Source organism: Octodon degus, unplaced genomic scaffold, assembly GCF_000260255.1.
Source record: "Octodon degus isolate 3935 unplaced genomic scaffold, OctDeg1.0 scaffold00029, whole genome shotgun sequence".
Taxonomy (NCBI): Eukaryota; Metazoa; Chordata; class Mammalia; order Rodentia; family Octodontidae; genus Octodon; species Octodon degus.
The window spans coordinates 17,521,687-17,548,354 of NW_004524605.1; the positions used below are offsets into that span (position 1 = coordinate 17,521,687).

The 26,668-nt window shown below is 37.7% G+C and overlaps 1 protein-coding gene across 2 annotated transcripts in view; it reads right to left on the minus strand.

The window, feature by feature from the left end:
• Window positions 1–16: 16 nt before the first annotated feature.
• Window positions 17–26,668, minus strand: part of Gabrb2 (gamma-aminobutyric acid type A receptor beta2 subunit) — a 248,619-nt gene continuing 221,967 nt past the window's right edge. For both annotated transcript variants that reach the window (XM_023713143.1, XM_004629407.2), the window contains one exon: window positions 17–2,174. In XM_023713143.1, coding sequence (XP_023568911.1) covers window positions 1,827–2,174 — 348 coding nt within the window. In that variant the 3' untranslated portion in view covers window positions 17–1,826. The remainder of the gene's footprint in view (window positions 2,175–26,668) is intronic.

A 26,668-nucleotide genomic window follows, 5' to 3' on the forward strand; every position in this document is an offset into this window, starting at 1 on the left:
TGAATTGTGAAGGCAAGAAAACATTGTGTCCATGGTAAGGTTCCAGCCTTTGCTGCCATGCTCAATTAGGGATATTACTTTAAAAAGAGGCATTTAAAAAAAAAAGAAAAATAACAAAGTACTGCTCTGAGATAATTACAGTCAAATCAAACTTTATAGGAAGTTTAACAATTCTCTGATTACTATAAATAACCCAAAATTTGGACCTCACACTGATAGAAATAAAGTAGATTAGCTTATTCTCTTTTCTGTTCAATACAGGAATGTAGATATCCAATTATTATAGAAAGAAGCACAACAACACAATGTACAAATCGAATAAAATATATCATACTGGCCTAACTGTCAGGTAAATATGTTTTCTGCAACATTAACTGAGGCTTGTAGCACTCATCTCATTAATAGAGCTTTACTGTTATCTTATTGTTTACCAGGTTTTATGTATTTCTTGAGTGGCAGAGTGCAGTATACGCAAAATAAGCACCCTTAGAAAACCAAGTCCAGTGAACCTGCAAAGTAATGGCCTTATCAAAGTACTCTTTGCTTTAAAAAAAAACAGAAAGGTAAATTTCATTCTCAAATATAGTGAAATTTTGTTGTGAAAATAAAGTTTGCTCAGTCTGTCCAGAGTTTTACTATGTCCATCACCTAGGAATATAGTCAGCATTCTGGAAGCAAGAAAAGCTGTAAAACACTGAATAAATCCTCCTTGTGAAATACCCTCTTAAGTTAGGAAGTAAATTTATGTGGAAGCATCATAAAACAGCTGACACTTTCTGAGCAAAAACAGCTTGCTAGCTTTAGCTGGCTCTGTATATCTGAGTGACTCCCAAACAGATGTGAACATCTATGAGTCTGCTAATTCTAACTTTTCTATTTCACAGCCATCTTTAGATTCAACTATAAAATCCTCTTTATGGATACTCAGAAGCTCCTGAGTTCAGAAAATAAGTATCTCTTACTCTACACTTTCTAAGGGACACTGTGTACACAGAGGCTGAGTGGGCTTGATAAGGACCATGCTTGCTCGCTTGCTTCTATTTTGTTACTATAGTCATTTCTAGATTTTGGACCCTGCTCTGTGTTAACTCTTATTTTAACTACCTACTAAGTAGCATCCCTGCAAAAGAATTTTGGCTGCCATGCATGGTAATGTTCACAAGACTCTCTATGCCTACATGCCAAAATGAAAGACATCCTCATTCTTGATTCTCTGTGCTCAAGTCAACAAAGAGATAGGCCTGAATCTCTGCCTTTTTCCCTAATCCTCCCCTACAAACCTGGTCCTGCTCTGCTTACATAAGAGAGAAACTGCTCATCCAGTGGGAATTATCTTCCCATGACACCAAATCACCTGAAGAAGACCAGCACAGACCATCTTGCAGTTACCCTGCTCAATCGATATTGCAGATAATGTTTCATCAGCCAGTGCTATCGCAACAGCGTGCTAACCTTAGGAATGAGATGAACAGTATCTACATATGACCATGTGGTAATACTATTGAGTATCCTCAGAATATCACCTAGATAGTTCCTCTCTCCATAGGCTATGCATTAAGTAGATAAGTGGAACACTCAACTTCAGCTTTGCCCCACACATGTACAAATCACTTTTGTTTTAACAGGAAAACCACAAGGACCTTAGTGTGTTCATTACTGAGCAGAAGCAACCCAAATGGTATGAAATGGACCACAGGATAGGCCAGCAACTAAGGTATTTTAGCATCACTTTTGTCCTGGTTTGGTGTGTTTTCCAAGTCCTACATCAGGCTGTACAACTGTTTTGAGGAAGAATCGAGTCCTTGCTTCCCATGGGAGGCCATATTTTAGTTCACATAGTAAAGCCAGTAGACGATGTTGAAAAAGGAGAAGACCACTGGGAAGAATATGCGGGACCATCGATCTATGGCATTGACATCAGTCAAGTCGGGGATGGTGATTTTCAGCTGGGAGGCACGTCTCCTCAGGCGACTTTTCTTCTGTGCCACGTGTCGTTCCAGAGCATTTCGGCCAAAACTATGCCTGGGCAAGCCAGCTTTCCGGTACTGGATGCTGGAGGCATCATAAGCCAGCATTGTGCTCCTAGGGTCTCCGAGTCCCATCACTGCCTCTGACGTGGCCATTTCATTTTTGATCTCAAGAGTGCTCAGTAAAATGTTCTCATGGGGGTCCATCTGCAGGGGAGAAGAATCAGAGAGGACTTTGAAAACAGAAAGATTTTGCTGGTGCTCACAATGCATGAAACGAAGGCATATGCTTGAGTTCGTATTTATGCTGGCACCAGAGAAACACATTAAACTGAGTTTGAACTGTGGTGGTGCTGCTATGAGCAATTTTTTTGGCTTCAATTTTAGCATCTATTAAATGCTATAATCATCCAACCCTAGAGGATTCCCATAATATGATCAGGTAATAGACTGATGCGGTTCATATAGCTTTCATTATTTCTACTTAAAACATGCAGAGAATTCGAGGACACAATGTGCTTTAAAAAAAAAAAACCTTATAGCCTCAATATGAACATAACAAGGTATGAGAGAAGGAGTTAACTAATGAACTGTGCTCATAAGAGTAGCCTAACTACAGATGAATTAATGAAAAACAAAAGCTAGAACTAAAAGCACTGTGTAACTATCAAGTGCCTTGCCTACGTGGCCCATGCATTTTTGTATAATTTCCTTTGGCTGGCGCTGCCTAATGCCCACAGTGATGAGCTCTTCCCTTGCATTTGCAATGTTAATAGAAATAAGGCAAAGGAATAGTTTTGATTAATATAAAGCAAGTTGAATGGGACTTGCCAAAATAGAACAGAATACAGAACAAGGACTTAAAAAATAAGAGTAGGAGATCATGGATATGTGGTTGGGAGTGTGACTGACTTGGAAGAAAAGAAAATGGCATAAACAATTACAAATTTTTACACAGAAATTTATAAATCTTTCCATATACAACACTGTAGCAGGTCAGCCCTATGCCATTTTTTTTTATTCTCTCTCGTTTTCATTTATTACCTTTTTTCTTTTCTTTTTTAAGCAAACATCTACTTGAGAGACAGTATAGCAGTAATTGATATGACATTAGAAATAGTAGGCTTTTGGAAGACCAGAATGACAGGCATTCCAAGCATGGCCCTAGTATTATACATTGCTATCTTCAGTACAGTTGATTAGTTCACAGGTATCAGCATATATCATTTAGGGTGAGAATTCGACCAATTAACTGCTAGCTTCAAAACCTGCTGAAGATTCTCAGGATCATTGCCTTAACCATCTTGTGCATATAAATGTATGGTTTTGCCCCCACTATGTTCCTAGCTTTTCTCCATATATCTATATCTATATCTATATCTATATCTATATGTATCTATATATATATATATATCTGTATCTATATCTATCTGTATATACAAAATAATTAGCATAGATATACAGCTACTTTCTCTTAGTTCAATGAGAGGACAGTTTTGAATTCATAGTGTTTATACAAGATATCCTGTCTGCATCTTGTACTATGAATAACTACTACAAAGACAACATTGTAACTGTCCTACTAATCTGTTTGAAAATGTCTGATAACTGCTTCTTTCTCAATAAAATTATTATTAAAAAAAAGAAAGAAAGAAAACAGCATAGAACAGGGGAAGAGCAGACTCAGCTTTGCTGAGAACCAGGCCCTGGAGTAAATTTCAGGTGGTTATGCAGAGCATCCAGCTTCTCTATTAATGTCTTCTTATAGCAAAACTAAAAATAAATGAACATTGATATAATGTTCAAAATGTTAAATTACGATATTGCCTTAAGAAACATCTATCTTGAGGGCCGGCCAGATAGCTCAGCAGATTAAAGCGCCTGCTTAGGCAGACTCAAGGACTGGGGTTCGATCCCCAGTGTGCTGTGCTGGCTCCGTCTCCAGGACGCACTGAGATGGCACCTGAGACTGGGCGGGGTGGCGCACGCCTATAATCCCAGCACTTGGGAGGCTGAAAAGACGAGGATCACTATGAGTCTGATCTGTGTAGTGAGACCCTGTAGACCCTGTACTAAATACATTTTGTTTAAAAAAAAAAAAAAGAATCATTTATGTTGCGCCAGGGATTTAGCTCAGTGGCACAACACCTGCTTGGCAAGTGTGAGGTCATGAGTTCCATTCCTGGTGCATAAATACATAAATAAATAGAATCATCTGTCTTTATTTTAAGAAGCCACAATTGCTAGATGCAATAAAACCTAGCCACATTTATTTTGATAGAAAATCAGGGTGTGCTAGATGCCTCTAAAATTTTTTAAATTATAAAACAAGGAAAATATGGCCAAAAATAGATACCAAATAAATACTGAAACAAAAGATACCCCCAAACAATGAGAAGACATGGTGCTCTGAACTTCATAAATTATATAGAAGGGAAAAACATGCTGTAAGTTTATATTATCAAATAACTGTAAAATATTGGTTACTAATTTTATAGTATAAATTCAAATACAAAATCTCTTGATAATAGAGGCTATAAAATATGAATAACACTTGAACATTATAGCGGACCACGACCTCTATCATAAGCCATTTGGTACATGTGGTTGATAATAGTATTTCACTTCATGGAGTGATTAAATATACAGTATTATGAAGTATAATTATTAATTTTAAAAGAAGGTAAGATTGTGGGACCAAGCAAATGTTGAAAGAACCTGTGAGGATTTGCCCAGGCAATAGCTGTGGTGATGAGTTCCCTCTAGGGAGGGAAAGGAAGATTCAAGGGTTTGTGGTATATTCCAGTTATTCACAGCAACTGTTTGAATGATCTTAATCATCATTTTACTTATTTTTTATAGGGATATGCTTGTAGTATACAATGATTATATTCATCCTGGGGAGTTGTTATATGTACAAGACACTTCTTTTTCTTTTTAAAATGTATTTGGTACAAGATCTCACTGCACAGTTCAAACTCATAGTGATCCTCCTGTTTTCAGCCTCCCCAGCACTGGGATTATAAGTGTGCACCACCACTCCCAATCTCGGTGGCTGTGGTGCTGGGGTTCGAAGCCTGGTCCCTGTGCTTGCCTAAGTAGGTACTTAGTCCACTGAGCTATTTCTCTGGTCCTCCATGACATTTCTTAATTCTTTAATTCCCCTCTTCTCTTAAAGAGTTCTCCAAATTATAGAAGGAATTCATGCAATTTCTCAAAGTCACATCATTACCAAATGGAACTGGAATCAAACCTTGACATCCTGAGAAATCAAAGGTTGGAAGTGGGAGGCTGGTGCTTTGCAACAGTCAAGGAAAGTGATGTTGAGGAAAGCAGGAAAGTGTTGCTTTGTGTTACTTTTTTGTTGTTTTCTAGGATCAGGAATCAAACTCAGGACCTTGTGTTTGCTAGGCAGTCACGTATGCTGCTGAACTACATTCCCCACCTATCTCTGTGTTACTTTCTTCTTTTATTTTTTAAAGAATAAAAACAGTAGGGCTGGGGAGAGAGCTCAGTGGAATAAGTGCTCACCTGGCAGGCACAAGGTCCAGAGTTCAATCCCTGGTACCCCACCCCCCAAAAAAAAAACCAGTAATAATAAAAAACAGCATTAGAAACAATGCAAAATTTCACTAAACAAAGCAACAAGAATTCAACAATGGCTGCTATATTGTATGATGTTATATTCAAATTAGTTTTTTAGGTTACCAGATATAAACATGAAAAACTGGTTTAAAAAATAAGTTATAGGAAATTAAAAAGGAAAAAAGAAAACAGTTTTAAGTATTAACTGCTTCTTTCAAAACATCGGCAGAAATTGGCCGTACAATTATCCAAATTATCCTGCACATATACATAAATGTATCCTTTTCCCTTCTTTCTTTTCTCTGTATGACTTTAATGTGTGCATTTTTTTCTGTCTTCTCTAAGCTGGTGACTCTTCCTTTCACCAGTGGGAAAATCACACTGCAGCAAAGGTTCTTTGACCACTGTGTGGGAAAGCATTCAGGACTCTCACCCTTTCAGACATTAGCAAGTTTGTTTTTGTGTTGAACAATTACAATGAGAACAGTTATAAGCTGGCAGCAGACCTGCTGAGTTAAATGTATAAAGCAATAATAGCAACATAATAAAAATTATTGGCTTCAGTGGACTACTATTAAGGGAAGTTTACTGTAAGCTTAAAATGAACTATTCTTGCATAATTTATTCAATCATAGGTTCCTGTCTTATTCTGTATAAAACTGAAGGTTTGGATTTCATACATTCTGAAATGTTAGTATTTATTCACGTACAATTTAAAAGATATTAAATAGAAACCCACTCTGTGCCCTATATTGTGCCAAGTATTATAGATAGCTGCTGAAGGAGACAGTATCGCTATAGACACCCATGGCAGTGGGGCTCTCCAGAAAGAAAAGGGAGTTTGGCATCATTAATTATTATTTTAATTCTTTCACTTGTTATTTTTGACTTTGGTGTATTACACAAGGTCACTGAGTTTAGGTTGGTTAAACTATATACTGGAGTCTAAAAATAGGATTTGGGCTGATTAATTGAGCTAAAATATGTGAGAAGAACCTGAAAATCCAAAGCACTGTACAGAGTTATTTGCTATGACATGCTATAAATGAAGCAGGACACAGGTTCCAGCGACAAGGCAAAATACAAGAAATAAATATGGCTAAAAAAGAAATAAATGAGTACGTTGCCTAGCAGTGTTGTCGCACATTGAACAAAGTACACAGCAAATCATAACTGAGGGCCGGCCAGATAGCCCAGTAGATTAAAGCACCTGCTTAGGCAGAGAGCAGTGGCCAGGGTTATTAGTTACTATGATGCTATGAAGACAGATTATGTCATAGTACAAAGTAATAAAAGAAAATAAGAGACAAGAAAAAAATGTCATAGGACTGTCCTGCTACAATATTGTATATGGTTAGATTTCTAAATTTCTGTGTAAAAATGTGTACTTGTTTATTTTTATTTTCTTATGTAATTATTTTATTTTTTTTCACATTCAATAGGGATTTAAAGTTTATCATATCAACAATTGTTGGAAAAAAACCTATTCCATGTTATGTCTAAGGTGTATAGTATTCAGACAGATAGTGATATTAAGCTCAACTGCCTATGTTACAGGATAATATCATTAAGCTTCTTTTTTGGAAGGTTAACAACTTAAGTTTGTGGACCAAAAATTAGAGAAAAAGATGATTTGCAAGGACAGGCAATATTTGGGACCTAGCCTTTCAAGGTCAGTGAGAACTCAGGACATAAGAGAACCTGTACTGTAACATCCTGTAAGTCAGTGATGTCCCAAATTTTCTGATCAAGGAGATCATGGGGCCACAGAACAAAGTGATCAATGATGTAGAATATGCCTAAGGAGAGTCACCTGGAAAGAGAACATTTTCTCAGGCTTTCACAGGGAGCAAATTGGTCAAGCAATGACCGTGACTCATCCACATGGCTGACACTGACAAAGGATCTACAAACTGCAGTACAGGGTTTCAGGATAAATCCTGAGGGGATTTGACTGACCATGTCAGATACAAAAGTTACACTTCAGTTATACAGGTCTTGCTTTATCTTGGCATAAAAACGAGGTATAAAAAGTAAAGCCATATTCACATGCTGAGCTGTAAAAGGCTCAAGTCAACAACTTCTGAAATTGCCAGTCATATGAATAACCTACTATATTAGGGACTACTGAACTATGTTGGATTATTTTGCTGAATTCATGCACCTACAATATTTAAATGGCAATGGAATGCCCATCTCTGACAAAACTAAACAAAAAAAGGTGATATAAATGAAGGACCACTTTGTATCTGTACATGGAGAATAGTTAGGATAGGTATACAGCTACTTTGTCTTAATTCAATGAGAAGAAAGATCTGTACTAATAGTGTTTGGATAGGATGTCATGTCTGCATCTTGTATTATGAATAACCACTATGAAGACAACAATATGCAAAATATTAATTATTGAACATGTCCTACTAATCTGTTTTGTAACTGTCTCATTGCTATTTGTTTCTCAGTAAAATTAATAATAAAAAGAGAGATAAGGTGTAGCTGTCTTTGTTATTTAGCTTTCAATTAGCAAACGTATGGAGGAATCTCCATTATGTTGTAGTTCAGCAGGTGCCCTGTTAGGGTGAATGCCTGATATTATTCTCATTCTCTTATGTTGTTCTTTGGGAGACCAGTTTTGTTCACTGCTTTCTCCTCTTTTCTCTAAAGCTTCCCGTAGAGGACATCCTGCTTCCCTCTACACTCAGTAACAGCTGAATCCCTTCTGTTCTCATTGCTCTTGGGATTGTTAAGCCTGAGAGTGCTCTGAAGGACTACTCGGGTGGCTTAATTAGCACCTGCACGTGCATCTTTTCAGCCAGAAGGGGGGGATTAGGGAAGTGTTTTCAATCTGATTCCAGACTCAGCCAAGCTGAGTTGTGATTCTGAGCTGAGCCATCCACTATCTTTGAGACCTTAGGAAAATCATTTAGCTTTTCTGAGCTCAGTTTTCTGATAGTGGGAAAATACCAATATGAACCTCCTGAGGATGTTCAAGATAAGTAAATAACTAAGCGTGCAGAATACTTATTCTAACTCTGGACCTAGCAAGTACCTCCAAATTACACCTCACCTTACAGTAAAAATCCAATAGATAATCACTGAATGTATAAATCTGATATTCTACAGTCATTTTTTTAGAAAAGTCACAGGTAAACCAGACCTTTGTAAATCTTTCTTTCTTTCTTTCTTTCTTTCTTTCTTTCTTTCTTTGCTTTGGTAAGGACATTTGTAAGGTGCTAAAAGCATTATTTTGTACATGGTAAGGACTATTTTTTTAATCATACATAATTAAGTTTATTAGACATAATAAATACGTCTAGACTGATTTATTTCCACATGTCAAGGCGAGAAAATGCAAGCTATGTTTCACATCTTAGGTGAAGGGACAGCAGTGGGTTGGCAGACTTGACTTGGTGTCCCAGGGTCACAGAGATCACAGCATCCTTCTGACTACAGAGGACAGAGCCAGAGGCCTGCACCAGAGAGAGATGCCTCCATTGCTGGTGAGGGGGACAGGAGCACAGCCGGCTGGTCTTTGCTCACCCTCTGAGCTCGCACTGCCGTGCAAGTCTCAGGAACTGCAATCATTTGCTTCGTGTCTGTGAGCCTCTTCAGATCCTTCTTTGCCACGATGGCCCTCACAAGGCCTGTCTCATTCCCTGTTGTCCCATGCATCTGCATGGCTCCCAATGCCTACATGGTAGGATACTCATAGACTTCAGAAGTTTTTTAACAAGACTGTCTGGAGTTAAATATGGCATGAAAGGTGCAAGCAGGTGTAAAGTCCTGTTAACTGCAGCAGTAAGGAGAGAAGGTATCTGTTCTTCGGCTGCTCGCCATTCTCACTCATTGCACCTTCTGCCTGGAAAACCACTGCTTCCTCAGGCTCCAGTTCTCACCCTTGCTTTGGGAGTCAGTCAGTCAGGGCTCTTCTGGTGCCACGATTAGCTCAGTGACAGTCGGGTGAGCTTTGCAGACCAGCCACTGGTGTTTCATGAGCCTTCAATTGGCTACGCAAGAATGACTGCTCTCTAACACCGTCACTGGATTTGCACCAAGAAGTAGTGTGGTCTTGGGGCTACAGAATCTGTTTGGATCATCTAACCACAACAGGAGAGCTTTCCTTGTAAAAGCTACAGAGAAAGAGAATTCATGACGGACACTGCCCAGTCTCTGTCCAGACATCCTGACTTATCCATACAAAGCAGAAATATCCTTCCTCCTCCTTCCATCCCTTTCCTTCCTCTTTTTCTTTCCTTCCCTGTTCTTTTCTCCCCTCTGTCTTTCCCTCCTTCTTTAGCTTCCTTTTCTCTCTCTTTCTTTCTTAAGGCAGCACGAGTTGGACTTTATGTAACAGTAGACCTAAAAGATCTTTTTTTTTTAAAAATTTATTTATTTATTTATTTATTTATTTATTAGAGAGAGAGAAAGAGAGAGAGAGTGTGTGTGTGTGTGTGGTGTGTGTGTGTGTGTGTGTGTGTGTGTGTGTGGCCAGCTCAGCCCACCAGGGGGCAGGGCTGGCTGGCATGTGGTGCTGGAGGATCGAACCGCGGTCCCTGTGCTTTGCCAAGCTTGTTCCAAGTAGGTGCTTTAGACCACTGAGCCATCTCTCCAGCCCCAACCTAAAAGATCTTGATATGTAATTTATCTCATATAAATTTCTCAAAAACTCCACAATATAGACAGCTCCAAGGAGAAATCACAGGCATTTTGCTTGTCATAAGAACTTTGCATAAACCAAGTTATAACCTAGGAAATCCAATAGGGTGATAAAATGTTGAGTATACAAACCATTGTTGGGTTGTGATATTTTTGGCTGGAATACAAAGAACATAGTAGCTGCTAGACTTTGAATTTTTTCCTGTCTTACTTATTTTTCTCTTTAAAGGGTATAAATTATGCTGAGAATCAACTTACTGAGTCAGTGGCAAAAATAACGAAAAATCAACAGGCTGTTTTGCGTGTGGTTTAGAAGATGCAAATCTTGAGGTAAACTCTCTGGAAGTAAAATTTTGAGGTAAGTTGTCTTCAAATTTATTTTTAACCTCCTTTATTATTTATATGAAGAATAACTGTTTTTCAAAGTTGGATATTTAAATCAATAACCATTGTTCGTTGATCTTCTCTGAAGTATCTCCTTTTATAAGATGATTTTTTTGGATGAAGTTTCTTTTATTTAAAACACCAACTATAACACAGAACAGGCTGTATTTCCAATTAATAAGACAAGAAATGGAAGCTCAGAAGAAAATCAGGAAGTTACTTAGTTTGCAGTTAATAAGTTGTAGAAAAGCCTATCAATACGGGGCATTTGGTGATAATCTCAATGCAATAATATCCAATTAAAAATTAACCAGGATGCCTGATTCAGGGAGTGGCTTGGTGGGTGCCAGGCTACTTTTGTGGTTTTTAAACCTGAGTGTACATCAGAATGGCCCGTACACCTTACTAAATCAAATCTCTTGTCCTCACTCAAAATGCCTGAGTCATTCTAGAATGAACAGCAATAAACTGCATTTTTAACAAGGGCCCTGGATATGCTGAGCTATTGGTCTACACTTAGAAAACTACTAGTTTATTGGATATCAGCAGAAGAGCACAAGTACAAACAAATAATCAGCAAAGGCCAGAGAAATAGGGAAGAAGAAAAGGGCTCTGACTACCGCCTCCTTGGAAAGCAGTTTGCACAGAGAAGACCTAAAGTTTCCATTTATAGAGCACTTACTAGAGCCAGGCATTGAAAGTTTAATGCAATTATCATTAGTTTTTTTTTCTTTTTTTATTGGGGATAGAACTCGGGGCTTTATGCTTGCCAGGCAGCACTCAAGCCTCTGAGCTATTTTCCTAGCCCCAATTATCACTAATTCTTGACTTTGACAACTACCCCATGAAAGCCATATTGTTAATATTTCCACTTTAAAGAGATTTGAACGAGGATTAGGGGGATATTTTGTGATTTGCCCGGATTTACACAGTCAGGACGTAGTGGAGCTGACACTTGATCTGTTTGTCCCCAGTGTCCCATTTCTAATTATCCAACTGTGTAATAGCACAGCTCAAACTCTCCTCAATTACGAGTATTATCTTGCAAGGTCTCTATATTAACATACACTTAGGTGACAAGTTTCAGAAAACAAACAGCAATTGTCTGTTTAGATAAATTAAAATTCAGTTGCCACACAAGCCTTTCCTGATTTTCTCTTCATTTGAGCTGTGAAAATGTAAGAGGAAGCACTAATCTGTCCCTTTTTATTCTAACATTAATGAGAGATAATTATATCAGCAGGACCATGTGGCAATCTCTACTGTCTTGAAATCATACCAAAATATTGATCCAATTTTCCTCTCTTGGCATTTTCACTTATTCAGAGAGCCATGAGAATTTTATTGATAGCTCCAGAGACAATAGGGAAGGAAGGAAAAACAAATGGAAGGCAATGAAGCGGGGAGAAACTGGTGAACCTCAATAATCTGCCTTTCCAGTAAGTTCCCAGGTGACACTGGGCTCTGGTCTATAGTCTGCATTTGAAAAACTACTCATCTATTGGATGGAGCAGTGGGGCATGGCTGGAAATGAAGAATAAGCAGATATGTAATAAAAAAGGTGAAGGTTCTGACAACAGCGCATACTGCCAAGCTGAAACTGCCCTATTCTGCAGATAAATTGCCCTTTGCAAAAACCTACCCTGTAAGCCTTGTCTTAGTCCAAAGCTTTATGCTCCTTATTTTCTGGACCCATTTCTGACCACAAGACTTTTCTTTGGAAAAGGTTCTGTTAAGCTAGTAAAGAAAAAAGTCTCTCTCATTTCACAATCTGTTTTTTAAAGAACGCTCTACGTGAAGTTATTGTGATTAACAATCAAGAGTCAACCACTGTCTTTACAGGGGGAACAGATTTATTTTCACTGGCATTCCAGAGTCTTCCACAAGGACATGAATGTGGGCAGTTAGCACCCTGACAAAATCAGCTGTGTTACCAGGTAGAGAGGGAGCCGCTTCTCTAACATGCATTGCTCTGACTGAGCCAGGCCACCGAGGGGTCTAACAAATTCATGTCAATCGTGTGGGTTGGGAGGTTTGCATATTCCTTCTTCATGTCTTCTACAAACATTTGTTGCAATTAGGGAAGAAAAGTGCAATTTCATTATCAAACTTGAAAAACACAGTTTACATTTTACTTGAAAAATTGCATTAAAAAATAAAAAAGAAAAAAGAAAGATTGCATTAGCCACCAAACAGTATGCCTTAATTTTATAAAATGTTCAGTTAATTCCAGGTTTGGTTTTAACTTTGTTACTTCTTTTCTCCTACCTTTCTCTCTGATAGGTATATGCTTTGGAGGTGTGCTCATTCTCTAGATTATAGTCATGGATAAAAAACTGAATAGTTTCCCTTATTGACCAAACAACCTCATGAATTTAGATTGAGAAGGGAAAATGGAACTACTTAAATACTAGTAACTTCTTGTTTTGATTTTCAACTTTTAAATTCTTGTGGTTATATATCTCAAAGTTTCTTAGCAAATGTTTTGTTAAAGAATAACATTCGTGAATTCATTCTTTAGAGATTTGCAATTTGTATGTTATTCTTGTATGCTATTCTACTCATAACAACAACAACAACAACAACAACAACGAAAACTTAGAGGATTTAGAAATTGTGAAATGCCAAGATGTCTTAACTGTGCAATTTTCAATAACTATTGACTAAATGTGGGTGGGAGATGTGGTTTTATTTTCCACAAAATAACACTCTCATCTGTGAGACTTCCAATGACAAGACAATGATCTTCTGAACATCTGGGAAGATAGGGAAAGCTCTGCTTTTAAAGGAGAACACTAAAAAGTAAAAAAAAAATCCAAATAAATACACAAGCCTAACATGCATGTTCCTGTAAGAGATACAAGAAGCTTCTCCCTATTAAAACATGAAATGGAGATTCAAAGGGCGCAAGTTCAGTATCTTTGACTCTTTAAATCCCTGAACCAAAGTGAGTCAAGAAACAACAAATCAAACTAGGAATTTAGATTGTGAAATTAAGTAGAAGAACATATTGCTGGAATCCTGAGGTAGCTGCATGAGAGTAGTTTTTTTCTTGTTAATAGATACTGAAGAGAGTGGAGGAGAATGGAGGAAAAGAAGACTCAAGATATATTAGGTACAGATAAAAATTCCCTAGGGCGAATGTGATCATTATATCTAAAATGTAATAATAAGTTTAACTAAAAAAGAAATAATTATGAAATAAACACTAGTAACTCTAAAATATGGGGTAACTTAATTATTCTTGTTTTGATTTTCAACTTTTAAATTCTGTGGTTGTCTACCTCGAGGTTTCCTTAGCAAAATCTTGGTTAAAGAATCACATCTGTGAATTCATTCCTTAGAGATATGCAGTTTGTATGTTATTTTTGTCCTCAGGTCATCATTTGGTGGAAAAATTCTAATTCTATCAAAATCCATCTAGTCAAGGAGGTAAATCAAATGAGCTCAATGAAACTGTGGGCTGTTGCTCTGAGTGATAACGAAGTTTTCAGACGAAAAGTAAAAAGCAGGCATCAAGAGTAAAGAAACAAGAGAAAGAGTCTTAAGGCTTTGATGAAGTTGTAACTAATACAGAATCAATAGTGAGAAAGCCTCATGACAGACATGAGCTGTCTGTTGAGCATATAACTGGTTCCTTTTGATCCTTTTCACACTGGTTCCTGCCCTCTGTAGGTTGCACAGGTGGAGAGCAAAAAACACTGGCCTCAGAGATGAAAGCAGGCTCCAACCCTGTGTACTCTCTCTGTGCCTCAATTTTGGTTTGTTGTTGGCTGGTTAGTAGCTGGCTGGTTGGTTGGTTAGTTGGTTGGTGATAGGGAATGAACCCATGTCAAGAACTTGCTTTCCCACTTAGCAATACCAGTAGTCCTTGCCTCACAATTTTTAGAGTCAGACAATGTTGGTGGATTATGGGAAGCTCTGCTGCTTCCCTCCACCAGGTTCCATCTCTTGCATGAATCCACTGCACCCATTTCCCTGGAAATGCAAGCACGGTCAAGGGCCATGCTTTGTATCTTGTGTATCGCTAGTGTAATGACACAAAGTGAGTATTCAAAATAAAACTTACTAAATTGAATTTTTGAGATGGTTAGACTAGGTCTGAGATCACACATTCAAGTTAGGTTAGGGAGGTTATACAAAAGGATGTAGTTCAATGTGAATTCCGTGAGTTCAGTCCTTAGTACAGACAGGGAGGGGGAGTAGGAGGGAGGGGGAGGGGGAGTAGGAGGGAGGGGGAAGGGGAGGAGGAGAGACCATTGTAATAGAGAAGTAAAAAAATTGGTACTGTGATAACCTAGACTGGAAAATGTAAGCCTGCCTACCTGAAAGATATTTAAATCCAAAATTCTAAGCAGCACTATGATTGCCAAAATCATAACCAAGTATTTAGTCCACAGGGTGTGGTAACAACTTAAAAAAACATTGTTCTGGTTCCATTTAATTTACAATCACCAATCACCTGTTTTGCTTATGTGCAGACAGAGAAAATCTGTCTTTTAAAAAGTATCCTGTAGTTTTAGGGGAGGCCCCATGCTAACTACAGAGTACAGTGTCACCATTTATGTTGCCTAGACTTAGGTCCTTATGAGAAACTCTTCAGGACCCCGCTTCAGTGGAAATTCTTAAGTAACTTTGATGACTTTGAGAGGCACAAGGTCTTTCATGACTTTTACCCTCACAGAAACAAATTATCTCCTCATGACACTGATTTCTTGTTTTTCTATATGTTAATTCATGTGATATATATTAAGAAGGTACGTAAACTATAGATCACTGCATTTTTTAAATGAATGTTTGGGTGGATGGATATAGAAGGATGGATGTTAAATTGGAAAAGAAGAAAATACATTCCAATTATCATATTTAATGGTATTAAAATACCATGAATAAAATGCATGATGAATTGAATACTGTCTTTTAGAAGGTTGGTAGAATTTTTTCTGGGTGTGCTTCTTAATTTAATAAAATACAAGCTATTTGTCTTAACTAAAGTTTTATTGGCTTTGTATAGGTAAGAGGGACAGGAATCAGATGAAAACATTTGAAGAAAAAGTATGTAGTAAACTATATTTATGAGCATTTCTGTCAGTCAAAAGTAGATTTAAATTATCAAAAATCCTCAGCAAGTGTGGAATGCAGCTAGGGTTTACAATGAGTTTACCAAGGAGCTCAAAACCATTTGTTTGTTTTAAGAGACTGGGTCTCACTATGTTCCTCTGGTTGGTCGTAAATTCCTGGTTCAAGAGATACTTGTGCCTCAGCTTCCCAGTTTGCTGTAAGTACAGGAACATAAGTCTACCTTAAAATGAAAATTTAAGTTTTCTGCCAAGTTTCAAGGAAGTAGATATGCTAATCTGCCCTACAATCCTGATACCTTACAGGAATTTTAATAGTCACACACTCATATCCTGGGAGGCAAGGGCTTGCTCTGCTTCCATTGTCATCTGGCTTATTGATTAAAGCACCACACTGCAGAGGGACTATTGATCTAATCTTTTCGTTATCTGGATCAGCTACCTCAAAGCATTATGGGTGATGGCTTGCTAAAAATTTTTATACAGATTATCTAACTAGTAATTCACAATTTCCCAATCTGGTTTTTTTTTTTTTTTTTTAATTTATTTTGGTTTCTTTTGGCAGGGCTAGAAACATTGAGTTGAATCTAATGTGCAGGGGTAAAGGAGGGGGAAGAATGAACAATCTCTAGTGGAAGAGGAGCTACAGTCTCCTGTGAGCTCACAGCTGTTGTTAGAGATGGTGACTACCCATCTCATTGCTAGGAAAAAGGGGGTGACTACAGCAACTGTTCCCTGCCCCCACCATCATCACCTTCCAAAACTGCAATGATAAGAAATAAAAGTGTAAGTCAATCAGATTAAATTTCAAGATTTAATACAAAGTCTTGATTGACTTAAAGGTTGACATTTAATTCTTCCCATATTAATAAAGGACTCACAATTCTTTTCTGTTTATAGGTTTTGAAACTGGCCCCAACATTGGCCCATAAATGAATGCAGATAGGGTTATATTAGGGTTTGTGTCTTGTTGTCCCCACTAGAGCCTCATGCAGTCATGGGGCAGCTTCTAGAGCTTGCGACTGATCATTGTGGGTATGGGTGCTACACCTGCCCTGGGGAGGTAATCTGCATTACAAAACGAGGGGGAAGAGGCTAGCTAGCTAAGGGAGATGGTGCCCCTCCCATTGCTCTTTGCCACCCTCCCATGAACTGCTGACCTCCGCCATGTGCCACTCTGCCTTGGAGCCAGCTGAGTATGGACAGAAACCACCACTGTGAGCTAGATAAACTTTTCCTTCCTTCATTTTGGGTGTTGGGTATTTTGTCTTAGCAATGAGAGAAGAGCAACTGAGACAGCGTGGATGTAGAAACTACCCATTCAATTCTGGTTCAGAGGAAAATTATAATGCGTTTTCCATTCTCAAACAAAATCAAAACAACAAGACAAAGAAACAAAGACTCATTTCTACCTGTCTTAAGCAAGCCTCAATCTATCTAAACTTTAGACAGTCCTTTATTCCAAGAAGATCTTGGCTCAAACAGAATCTCTCAGCCCACAGACTTCAACAAATCTCGTCTAGATATAACCAGCTCACTCACATGCATGAGAGATACCAACTCTCCCCACAGAACTTTACCTCCACCTCCTGTGGTTTTCCATTTAACTTATGCCAGAAACCAAAGGATGACCTAAGGAAAATCATACAATATGGATGGTACTCTTGAGGATACCTCAAGGAAGAGCAGCTCCAGTAGCAGGGGTTTTCTGTCCAGAGACATGCAGAGACACAACCGATGGAGTTTGTGTTTACAGATTCTAAGTGTGATTGGTTCTTCAGTGACAGGGGCCTCAAGACTACCTTGACTAAGGAGATCTTCTTCATAGAGATGGAGTGAGGTGGGGTGCCTGGGGTCCTATTGATTGACTAACAAATCCTGTCCATGGAAGCCTAGATACATGTTTAATACTTTAAAAATAATCTCTGGGGAGATTAGAGAAACTAATATAACATTGTGTATGCAATATAATACTTAACATTTGAACTTTAGCTCTGTCCTTATGAAATAAACATTAAATGAGCTCACATATAAAGCACATAAAATAGTGTCATATATAATGCACTGAAGCAGTGGTAACTTTTATTTTCACGGAAGTAAGGGTGTGGAGGAACTGAACTTGTGCTACGTTAATCAGGTAAGGTTTGCTACAACAAACCAGATACCAACTCAAACTGCTGCAGACTTGGTGAGAGGGCGATGCACAGCTGTTGTTCAATTTCCCTCTAAAAGCAAATCAACACATCCATCTAGACGTGGGTCTCTTGGCTACCACCCCTGCCTGGAGCCCTTTGGCCGAAAGCTTCCATTAGGTCATAGGCTGTGTGAATCTCCTACTTCCACTCTGCCAGGAAAGTGTCTAAAGTTGAGACCTCATTAATCACAAGAAAGAAGAGAGACTGAATATTGTTTTTCTCCTGATACATACTTATTTCAAATGAGATTTTAGCCTCATAATTGCAGAGGCAAAAAGTAGCTAAAAATATTTTATTTTGTTATCTGCCAGCAGGATCAAAGTCGGGAAGGGAAAGCTTGCACTCATCAGCAAAACTAAGTTTTCGGATTGTTTTCAGCTTCACTTATTTATGGGAAGTAAGTCTCTTCTTTCTAATTTGATATTTCTATGGACAGAGTTTCATTATGATGATAAAGGCAATACAAAACTACATTTTATAGATTGTTTTTGTACAACAGCATTTAAAATTCTAATGCAGGTATGATTATTTATATTGTTAATTAAATGGTGAAGACATAGGCTTGGGCTTCGGCTTTGAATTTTAGTTCCTCTGGTTATAAGGCATATGATGCTAGGTTAATTCTCTGGCTTAGTTGAACCTCAGTTTCTTAATCTTTAAAATAAAGGTCCACTGTTTGGAGGGTTGTTTTAAGATGGAGATAAGTTACTTATGGTATGCGACAGCTTGGATCTCAAATGTACCCCATAGCCATGTATTGGTCCCTAGCCTGTGGTGCCATTGGGAGGGAAAATTCAGGAAGCAGTGCCTAGGGGGAAGATGTTCTAGAGCTTGGGAGCATGCCCTTGAAGGGAACTCTGGGAACCAGGCCCTGTTTCTCCTCTGTTTGTTGGTTTTTTTCTAGACATCATGCAAGTGGCTACACTCTGCCATGCAATCCCACCATGTGCTACTACTGGTCCAAGAAAATTGAGACCAACTGACGATGAGCATAAATATTTAAAACTGTGAGCCAAAGTGCATCTTTTCAATTATAAGTTGATGTATCATAGGAATTTGCTACAATAACAGGAAGCTGACTTGTACAAAGAGCTTAACATGACATCTTACCTGTATACCTTTAAGGACATAGCAAAAGGTAACTTTTAGTTCTGAGCCTTGAAACTTTAAACTTCTATGAATGTAAAATATGTCCTTATTAAATTATATTAGTTGGTAAAACTAATGCTATGTGAAAGACTAAGTCAACTGAGCCAATCACAAGACAGGAAAGGCTTCTTGGAAGCATTGGAATAAGAACAAAGTCTTCAATACTCTTCCAGACAGGAATGAACAAAGAGGAAGATTGTTGCTAATGGGAGCCATCTCTTCTCAGAATAAAACAGTTAGCAAGGTTTTGGCTGAGGGGCTTATTTTCCCTGCCCTATCCTAGGGCCATACCTTTTTTTTTTTAATAGGCCAGAGATATTAAAAGTGGGTAGAGCATCAGAACAGCTTCTTGAATTAATATTCAAAATAGTAGTTTACATTCACTTCCCATAAATGCAACCTAGTGTCTCTGTAAGACTATGTGTGCGTTCATTTCCCAAATTAGTAATCTTGCCAAGAAACTTCCATTTTGTCTGTTATGGTTGATTCAGTATGTCAACTTGAGAAGTTTAGAAGCTTAACTGAGTACCTGCAGCAGTTCTACATCTTAGAGTACAGAACACATGTCCCAGTGTGGCTGTTCATGCTGTAGGATGTTGTAAGGTTGATTCACTGTGTCAACTTGAGAAGTTTAGAAGGGAAACTAAGTGACTCCACAGGGGTCAAGGTCTTTATTTTGTTTTTGTTTTTTTTTTTTTTTTGGTTTTTTTTTTGGGCGGAACCGGGGATTGAACTCAGATCCTTGCGTTTGCCAGTTAAGCGCTTATCCTACTGAGCCATCTCCCCGGGCCCCAAGGTCTTTATTTTGTAACAATCCTGAGACTGTGCAAGAGCACTGATATGATATGAATGCTACCATCCCCACCCACCCTCAGGACAGGTAGCCTGCTTACAGTATAAGGGAGGACAAGAGGCTTGTTCTTTTTGTGCTCTTGTTGCTTTTGCTGTTTTCCACTACCTTGAACTATTGCCCCCATGCCAAGCCACCCTGCCTTGGATGCAGCTGATCCTGGATTGAAGCCTCCACAAACTGTGAGGTAAATAAGCCTTTCCTTCAGTATAGCCGTATTTTGTCTCAGAAATGAGAAGAAAAGTAACCATGACAGACCTTACACAAAATTTAACCTCGAGTCATGGCCAGATTGCGTATGGGTTCCCTTCCAAAATCAGTAATCCTGTCAGGAAACTTTCATATTGTCTAATAGGAATTTTAATAGATTTCCCTCCACTTAATTCACTTATGTTTTGCCGTGTTTTTGTATCTTTTAGCTCAGTGTTCTCTATCATGGCAGATGAATCTGAAAGGTCAAATATGGACTCCCTCATTTCATGGAGAATAATCAGGCCTAAGGAAATTTTTTTTCACAAAAGTTGCAGAGCATTCCAGAGTCTGAGCTAGGTGAACATCCTGGCTTAAACTGTAATTGTATTCTCACTGTTTTTTCCAATTATGGAATTGAAAACAGATGTTTTAAAACAATTTCAAAGTAATTCTGTGATTTAAATTTGTAATTCAGCTGAAAAAAAATCTGTATTTACTTTCTAGTTGCTTTACCCCTAATCCGGCCACTTAAAACTTTGTGTGAACCTAAATAAATCACAGAAATTAGTGGAGTGCAACTTCTGCTTACTGACATGAAACTGTCAGAGGACATTCCTTATTCCTAGATCTGTGAGGCACTGATCAACCAGCTAGCCCCATCCTTAGCTATAGAATCTTCCGTGTAGCTCTGAAGGTGGCCCCAAGAGTAAACAGGAATTGAGATTAGACAGACAATAACTCATGTGCATCCCTAGAGAGCTCTTGCTATTTACTCTGGTTCACAGACCAGCTGCTCTGAGGTCACTGAGAAGCTGGTGAAAAATGTAGACTTGTAAGCTTTGTCCTAGATGTGCCAAGGAAGAGCCCACACCTTCTCAAGTTCCCTGGTTACTTTTAAACACGTGAAAGGCACTGGGATAAATGAAACTTTAGAACCCTTTATTTTCCAGAAGTCAGTGATTATGGGATTTAATTTTTGTACTGGGCACCTTGGATCGCTGTCTCAGTAGTCTACATGGAGACCCAAGCTCAGTCTTCCTTCTATAGTGAAGAACGGAGGAGTTAATTGGAAATCATTATTGTGGTCTCTGTTGAGGATGCTGAATTAACCACAATGTTCCAAATAATTCTTCACGGGGAGAGTGACCCACATACAAGGCAACTGTGAAGTCCTCCTCAGCCAGGGATCTGTGCATTGCAGCAGTCTGATGGTGCTTTTGCCATTGGCCAACTAACTACCCCAGTGAACACTTAGCCACCTTTGCTGCCTAACTCTCTAGATTAGGAGAACTGTTGTGCACTTGACTTAGCCCTGGCAAACTTCTTTGCTCCAGTCTCACACCAACCTATCTTTGGCTCTGAGATCTGAGGACAATGAAAGTGAAACTGAAAGTTCCTCAAATTTGTGAAACATGCACTACAGTTTGAAAAAATATAAAGAATTTAGGAAGCTGGAAAGAATGAGCACCACACCCAGTTGCTGGTCTGATGGTTTGCGGAAGAATAAGATCGCCACTAGACTCTGGGCCAAATATTAAAAACTCAAAATAAAACAAAGAACAAACAAATAGGTTCATTCCCAGGTTTGCCCCTGGTAAATTGGTCAATTTTAATTTGTTTATCCTCTCATCCTCAGGTGTGGTCATTAGTGTAATTTTAGAACATTGTAGGAGGATCTTATAAATCAGTAAGCTATACACTTCTGGGAGCTTCAGAATGCTTTAGAGATGTTGGTAAAATTTATATTCCTGGGCTGTCACAAGTTTTTTCTTTTTTCTTTTTTCTTTTTTTTTTGGCAGAAGTGGGGATTGAACTCAGGCCCTTGTGCCTACAAGGCAAGCACTTCTTCTACTAAGCTATCTCCCCAGCCCCCAGAAATTCTGATGAAGTTATTAAGAGTGAAGCTAAACATTCTAACTCTTACAGCATTGTTGAGGTGGATGCTGTGGTCGGAAGATGATAACTATCTGCAACGCTGTTTGGGGCAGCAGATGGCTAGAGGTAATTCTATTAGAGCATTTAGCTTTTTTCTTGCTGTATTTAGGCTTTCAGTAAGTATTAGCTAATAATCTACTGTATATCTTATGAAGAACTAAAAGACGTGAAGTTAGTTGTTAATTACTGAGATTTGATGGTCCACATTGTACACATGCACTGAACTATCATCCTATACTCCACGAATACACAAAATGAAACTGACAAGGAAGGGCTCTGAAAGTCCCTGATTCAGGGAAACTTGAAATGCTCCCTAGAGCAGTCTCCCACCAGAAGGCCACGTCGTTACTCTGAACACTCTGAGGGCAGCTGGAGTAGGCGAGCTGGCTCTCCCGTGACTCAGCGGTTCATGCCCCTGTTAGGGAGCCAGGGCAGATTTCTTCTGGTTCAGAGGAGGAAGCTTGTGAGAGTGCCCTTGAAGCCTGTCCAGCTTCCAGAAATACTCTGCAGTAGAACCTAGCAGAACTTTTAAGAGGCAAAGAGATATCTTGTTTATTGCAGAGGGAGTTTTCAAAATTCTGTCAGGGTCCATTTCTGTTATGTTTCCCTAGGTGCCCTTTGTTGAAATTGAATAAGCAACAAGCAACCCTGCAAACCTCTTTGCAGCAGAGCCCATAAAAAATTCCTAATTTCTCCAGGAACATAAGAAGGTACTTCCTGAAGGTGCTACATTTTTTATAAAATAATTTAATATTAATAGAAAGATGGTTAATAAAAATTTGATGCTAGCTTTTGATTCCCAGTGCTGCCCATGGAACACAGTTTTCTTTTATTAATAAACAGTTCTTAATCTTTGCAGGCTTTTTCTCAGCCAGAATTACTTTCATGATAGTAGAACTACTATAACATTTCTTAGAATTTCAGACTTTATCGAGTATAAAATAAATACTGTAGAATACAGATAAACATAGAAGAAAGGAGAAAAAAGTTAAATCTTTCTAATATGTATGCCTTCTAATAATTTCAAGTAGAGGAAAAATAGGTGAATATTTTAAAATTGAAGGGACTAGGGACATGTCTCAGTAGAATAAGTGCTTGCCTGGCAAGTGCAAGGACCTGAGTTCAATCATTGGTACCACTAAATAAATAAATAAATAAACGAACAAACACACACACACACACACACACACACACACACACACACACAATTGCTTGTATTTACCAAGACTGGTAATAAGTTGCTATAGTTGGATTGGATTCTGATAGTGATCTAGAACCGTGGTAGATATACGTCAAGATTTCTGTGTTTGAAAATCTACAGTAGAATTTGACAGTACTCTGAAAAGCGACAGTGTTACTCAGGAACTGTACTGTGGCTTATTTCATTTTGTTTCGTAGCAACCTAATTCTCAGAGAATAAACATATTTACAAAATTGAGCTCTTTGGTTGTGATTCCCATTAGGAGGAAAAGGAACTGAGTGTAAATGGGCCCTAAATCTTTGTACCATCTCTGAGCACAGCCGACCAGGTAGTTTTGCAGAATCGGAATGACTTGGAAAGAAACTGACCATGCCATGGAAGACAACAGGCAAGAAAAGTGCAGGGCCTTTGATCTTGTGTTATCAATATCCTCTTAGGGTCTATTTTTTATAGTCTTATCTATAAAATGGGGATTATATTGGCCTTCTATGTATCTGTGGTATACAGATAATTAAATTAGGTACCCAACGAATCACCTTGAAAATGTACAACTGCTATAAAAGGGCATAATATTATCATCCAATGCAGCATTATTTACTATTTTATAGCATACAGCTATTTAAATTACATGCTAATTCATCCATGTAAGAAGTGTGTCATTTTAGATGAGTCATTTATAGGACAGGTTTAGGTCAAAAGTACTTCAGTTATTGATATCTCAGGGAATTATTTCATTTTTATTTAAAAAGTAATATACTACTGATTTTACCTCTGAGAAATATAAAGGTGTCCATTATCTTGTACTAACAGTAATCAGACACATTGGGTTAAATGTAAATAAGAAACAATGGGCCACTGAGGTAGCTTGGTGGATTAAGTGCTTGCTTAGGCAAACACAGGGACTGGGGCTCATTCCCCAGCACCATATACTGGGCCAGCCCTACCCCCAGGAAGGTGTGCTGTTCTGACCACCAAGACCAGGACGTGGTAGCACATGCCTGTAATCCCAGCGCTGGGGAGGATGAGACAGAAGTATCACTATGAGTTGGAGCTGGGTAGTGAGACCCTGTACCAAATACATAAAAGAAAAAAAAGAAACAATGAAGTAAATTTTAAAGTATCAGAATTTTTTCCCAAAGTTCTGATCACTAGACAGAGCTTCAATAGGAATTTCATTAGTTTTTGCACATTACAAATGTACAAATAATTGGATAATATAAAAATTAAATACTTATGACTTAAATAAAAACTTGTAGAAAATATCTTAAAATTACATAGCAATAAATGCTTAGTATATTTATTATACTTAGACTTATTCAAACTGAAAACAAAAAATACTTAAGAAAAGAGTATAAGTGTAAGAACAGGCACATCAGAGAAGCCAATTCAAGGAGCATACAAACATGAAAAGATGCTATATTGTTTCAAAAATACAAATAAAATTACCAGGATTATATAATTTATAGGCTGCTAATAGTAATATTTGGTAGAGTTGAAGGGTATACATAGGTATAATGAGGCATAACAGACACATGAAAAATCATTATTGAACATGCTGGTGTTTTTCTTCCCAGAAAAAAAAAAAAAACTGAGTCATATGTTTTTCCACTGTTCAATGCTTTTTACATAAGAAAACCAGAGGAACTTGCATAACTTTTCATTTTGCTTCTGAAAGTTTTCCACAGTCAATTCTGTTGAATTTTGCTTCAATAACATGATAAATTATTTGGTTTATTTTTTTGAGTTATTGCTTAATTAATTCAATTCTTCCTTTCTATATTTGTTACATTTTTCATGTGATTTCACTAGTTCATAATAAAAAATAAACAATAGTGGTGATACAGAGTATGCACTTTTGTTCCAGCTTTTACTATTGTATCCTAAGATAAAAGGCAAGAGACAAAACTTGGCTAGAAAAATAAATAAGACAATGCTAGAGAGTCATTGCATAGAAATATTTAATTTCTTAGGGATTTTAATCTTACAGCCAAGAACCAATCAATATTCAACGTTTTGTTTTGTTTTGTTTTGGTACCAGGGATTGAACTCAGGACCTTGCACTTGCCAGGCAAGTGCTTATTCTATTGAGCTATCTCCCCGACCCTCAACTTTTATCTGTAGTATTTTGGTATCTATTTGAAGGGTGAATTTGTTTCATTATTTCAACATATATATGCAATTTTTAATCTGTATATTTTCAGGTTATATGTGATTGTGATTTAGTTTCTTATTAGTATTCTCTGGATTCAAGTTGACAGATTTACTTTGGGTTTTTTCCTTCTTCCCACTACATTCATTAGTGGATCCACACTTTCTTTTTAAATTCCTGTTTTATAGCATGGTTTTGATACCACACTTATGTGTTGAGAATTTTTACATTATTTTGAGTTATTTTTCATATTTGTTATGACCTACAAGAAATGCAATACCAGTGAAATGACCAAACATTGAATGTTTGATAGCATTTATTGATGAAATCCTTTAGGTTATGTGCTCCTTTGGAGTTATTTTTTAGTTTTAGATAATGCAATGACTGTATAGTGTTCCTCGGTATATGGGTTCATTACTTCTTATAAACAATTTGCTTTCAGTTCTTTCCTTTTAATTTCCTCTTATTTATTGCCTTATTCTTGATCTGTTGTTTCCTATTCTCTTTCAAATGTTGGTAAGATATTTTTATTATGCAGTAGTCTACTTTGTCCTGTAATATACCTTCTTGTTTGCAGTAAAGAGGTATCATTCAGCTTTTTCATGTGCAGCCGCTTACCCACCATATTTGCTAGGTTTCTCTCACAGCTGCCACGCTGGGCATTTGTTTAGGTTCTTCATCTTGATAAAGATGTTGCTACTGGGTTTTCTCACTTGTTCAGCTGTAGCTTGGGTTGATACACGTTTCTCCTGACCCTGTTTGCACAAACCCCACCCTACCTTTGCATTTCTTCTTCTTAGCAGAGCATCAACTAGAGTTGAGTGTTGCTTGCATTTCTTTCACTGTTATTTTCATTGCTATTTTATTCTCTGGGGCTCTTAGAAAGAGAAACTGTACTTGAGATTTTTTAATATTTTGTCTCCCCACTTCAATATTTTTCACAGTTGTAGCCGATAAAACATCTGTTTTCTAATGTTTTGTCTTATTTTAGGAGAGAGGTGATAGTTTGCATGTCTGTATATGTATTTGTGTATACATGGATGTACCACTATACTCTTTCATGATGCCAATAACTATGTAAATTCTAGAAAACCATTTTATTGAACAATTCAAAAATATGTATCTATGTTTCCTTTTAAAGACACACAATTCTGCAGCCAGTAACTGAACTTTAAGAAATATATCAAGACTCAGTGCTCTGCAAGCTTGCCACCAATGTGATGCTTATTTCAGAGTTGTTTATAAGAGAAAAACCCCTTAGAAATAGGGCAAACATCTAATAATAGGTGCTTATTCAATAAATATTAAGTAAATTATGCACATTCAG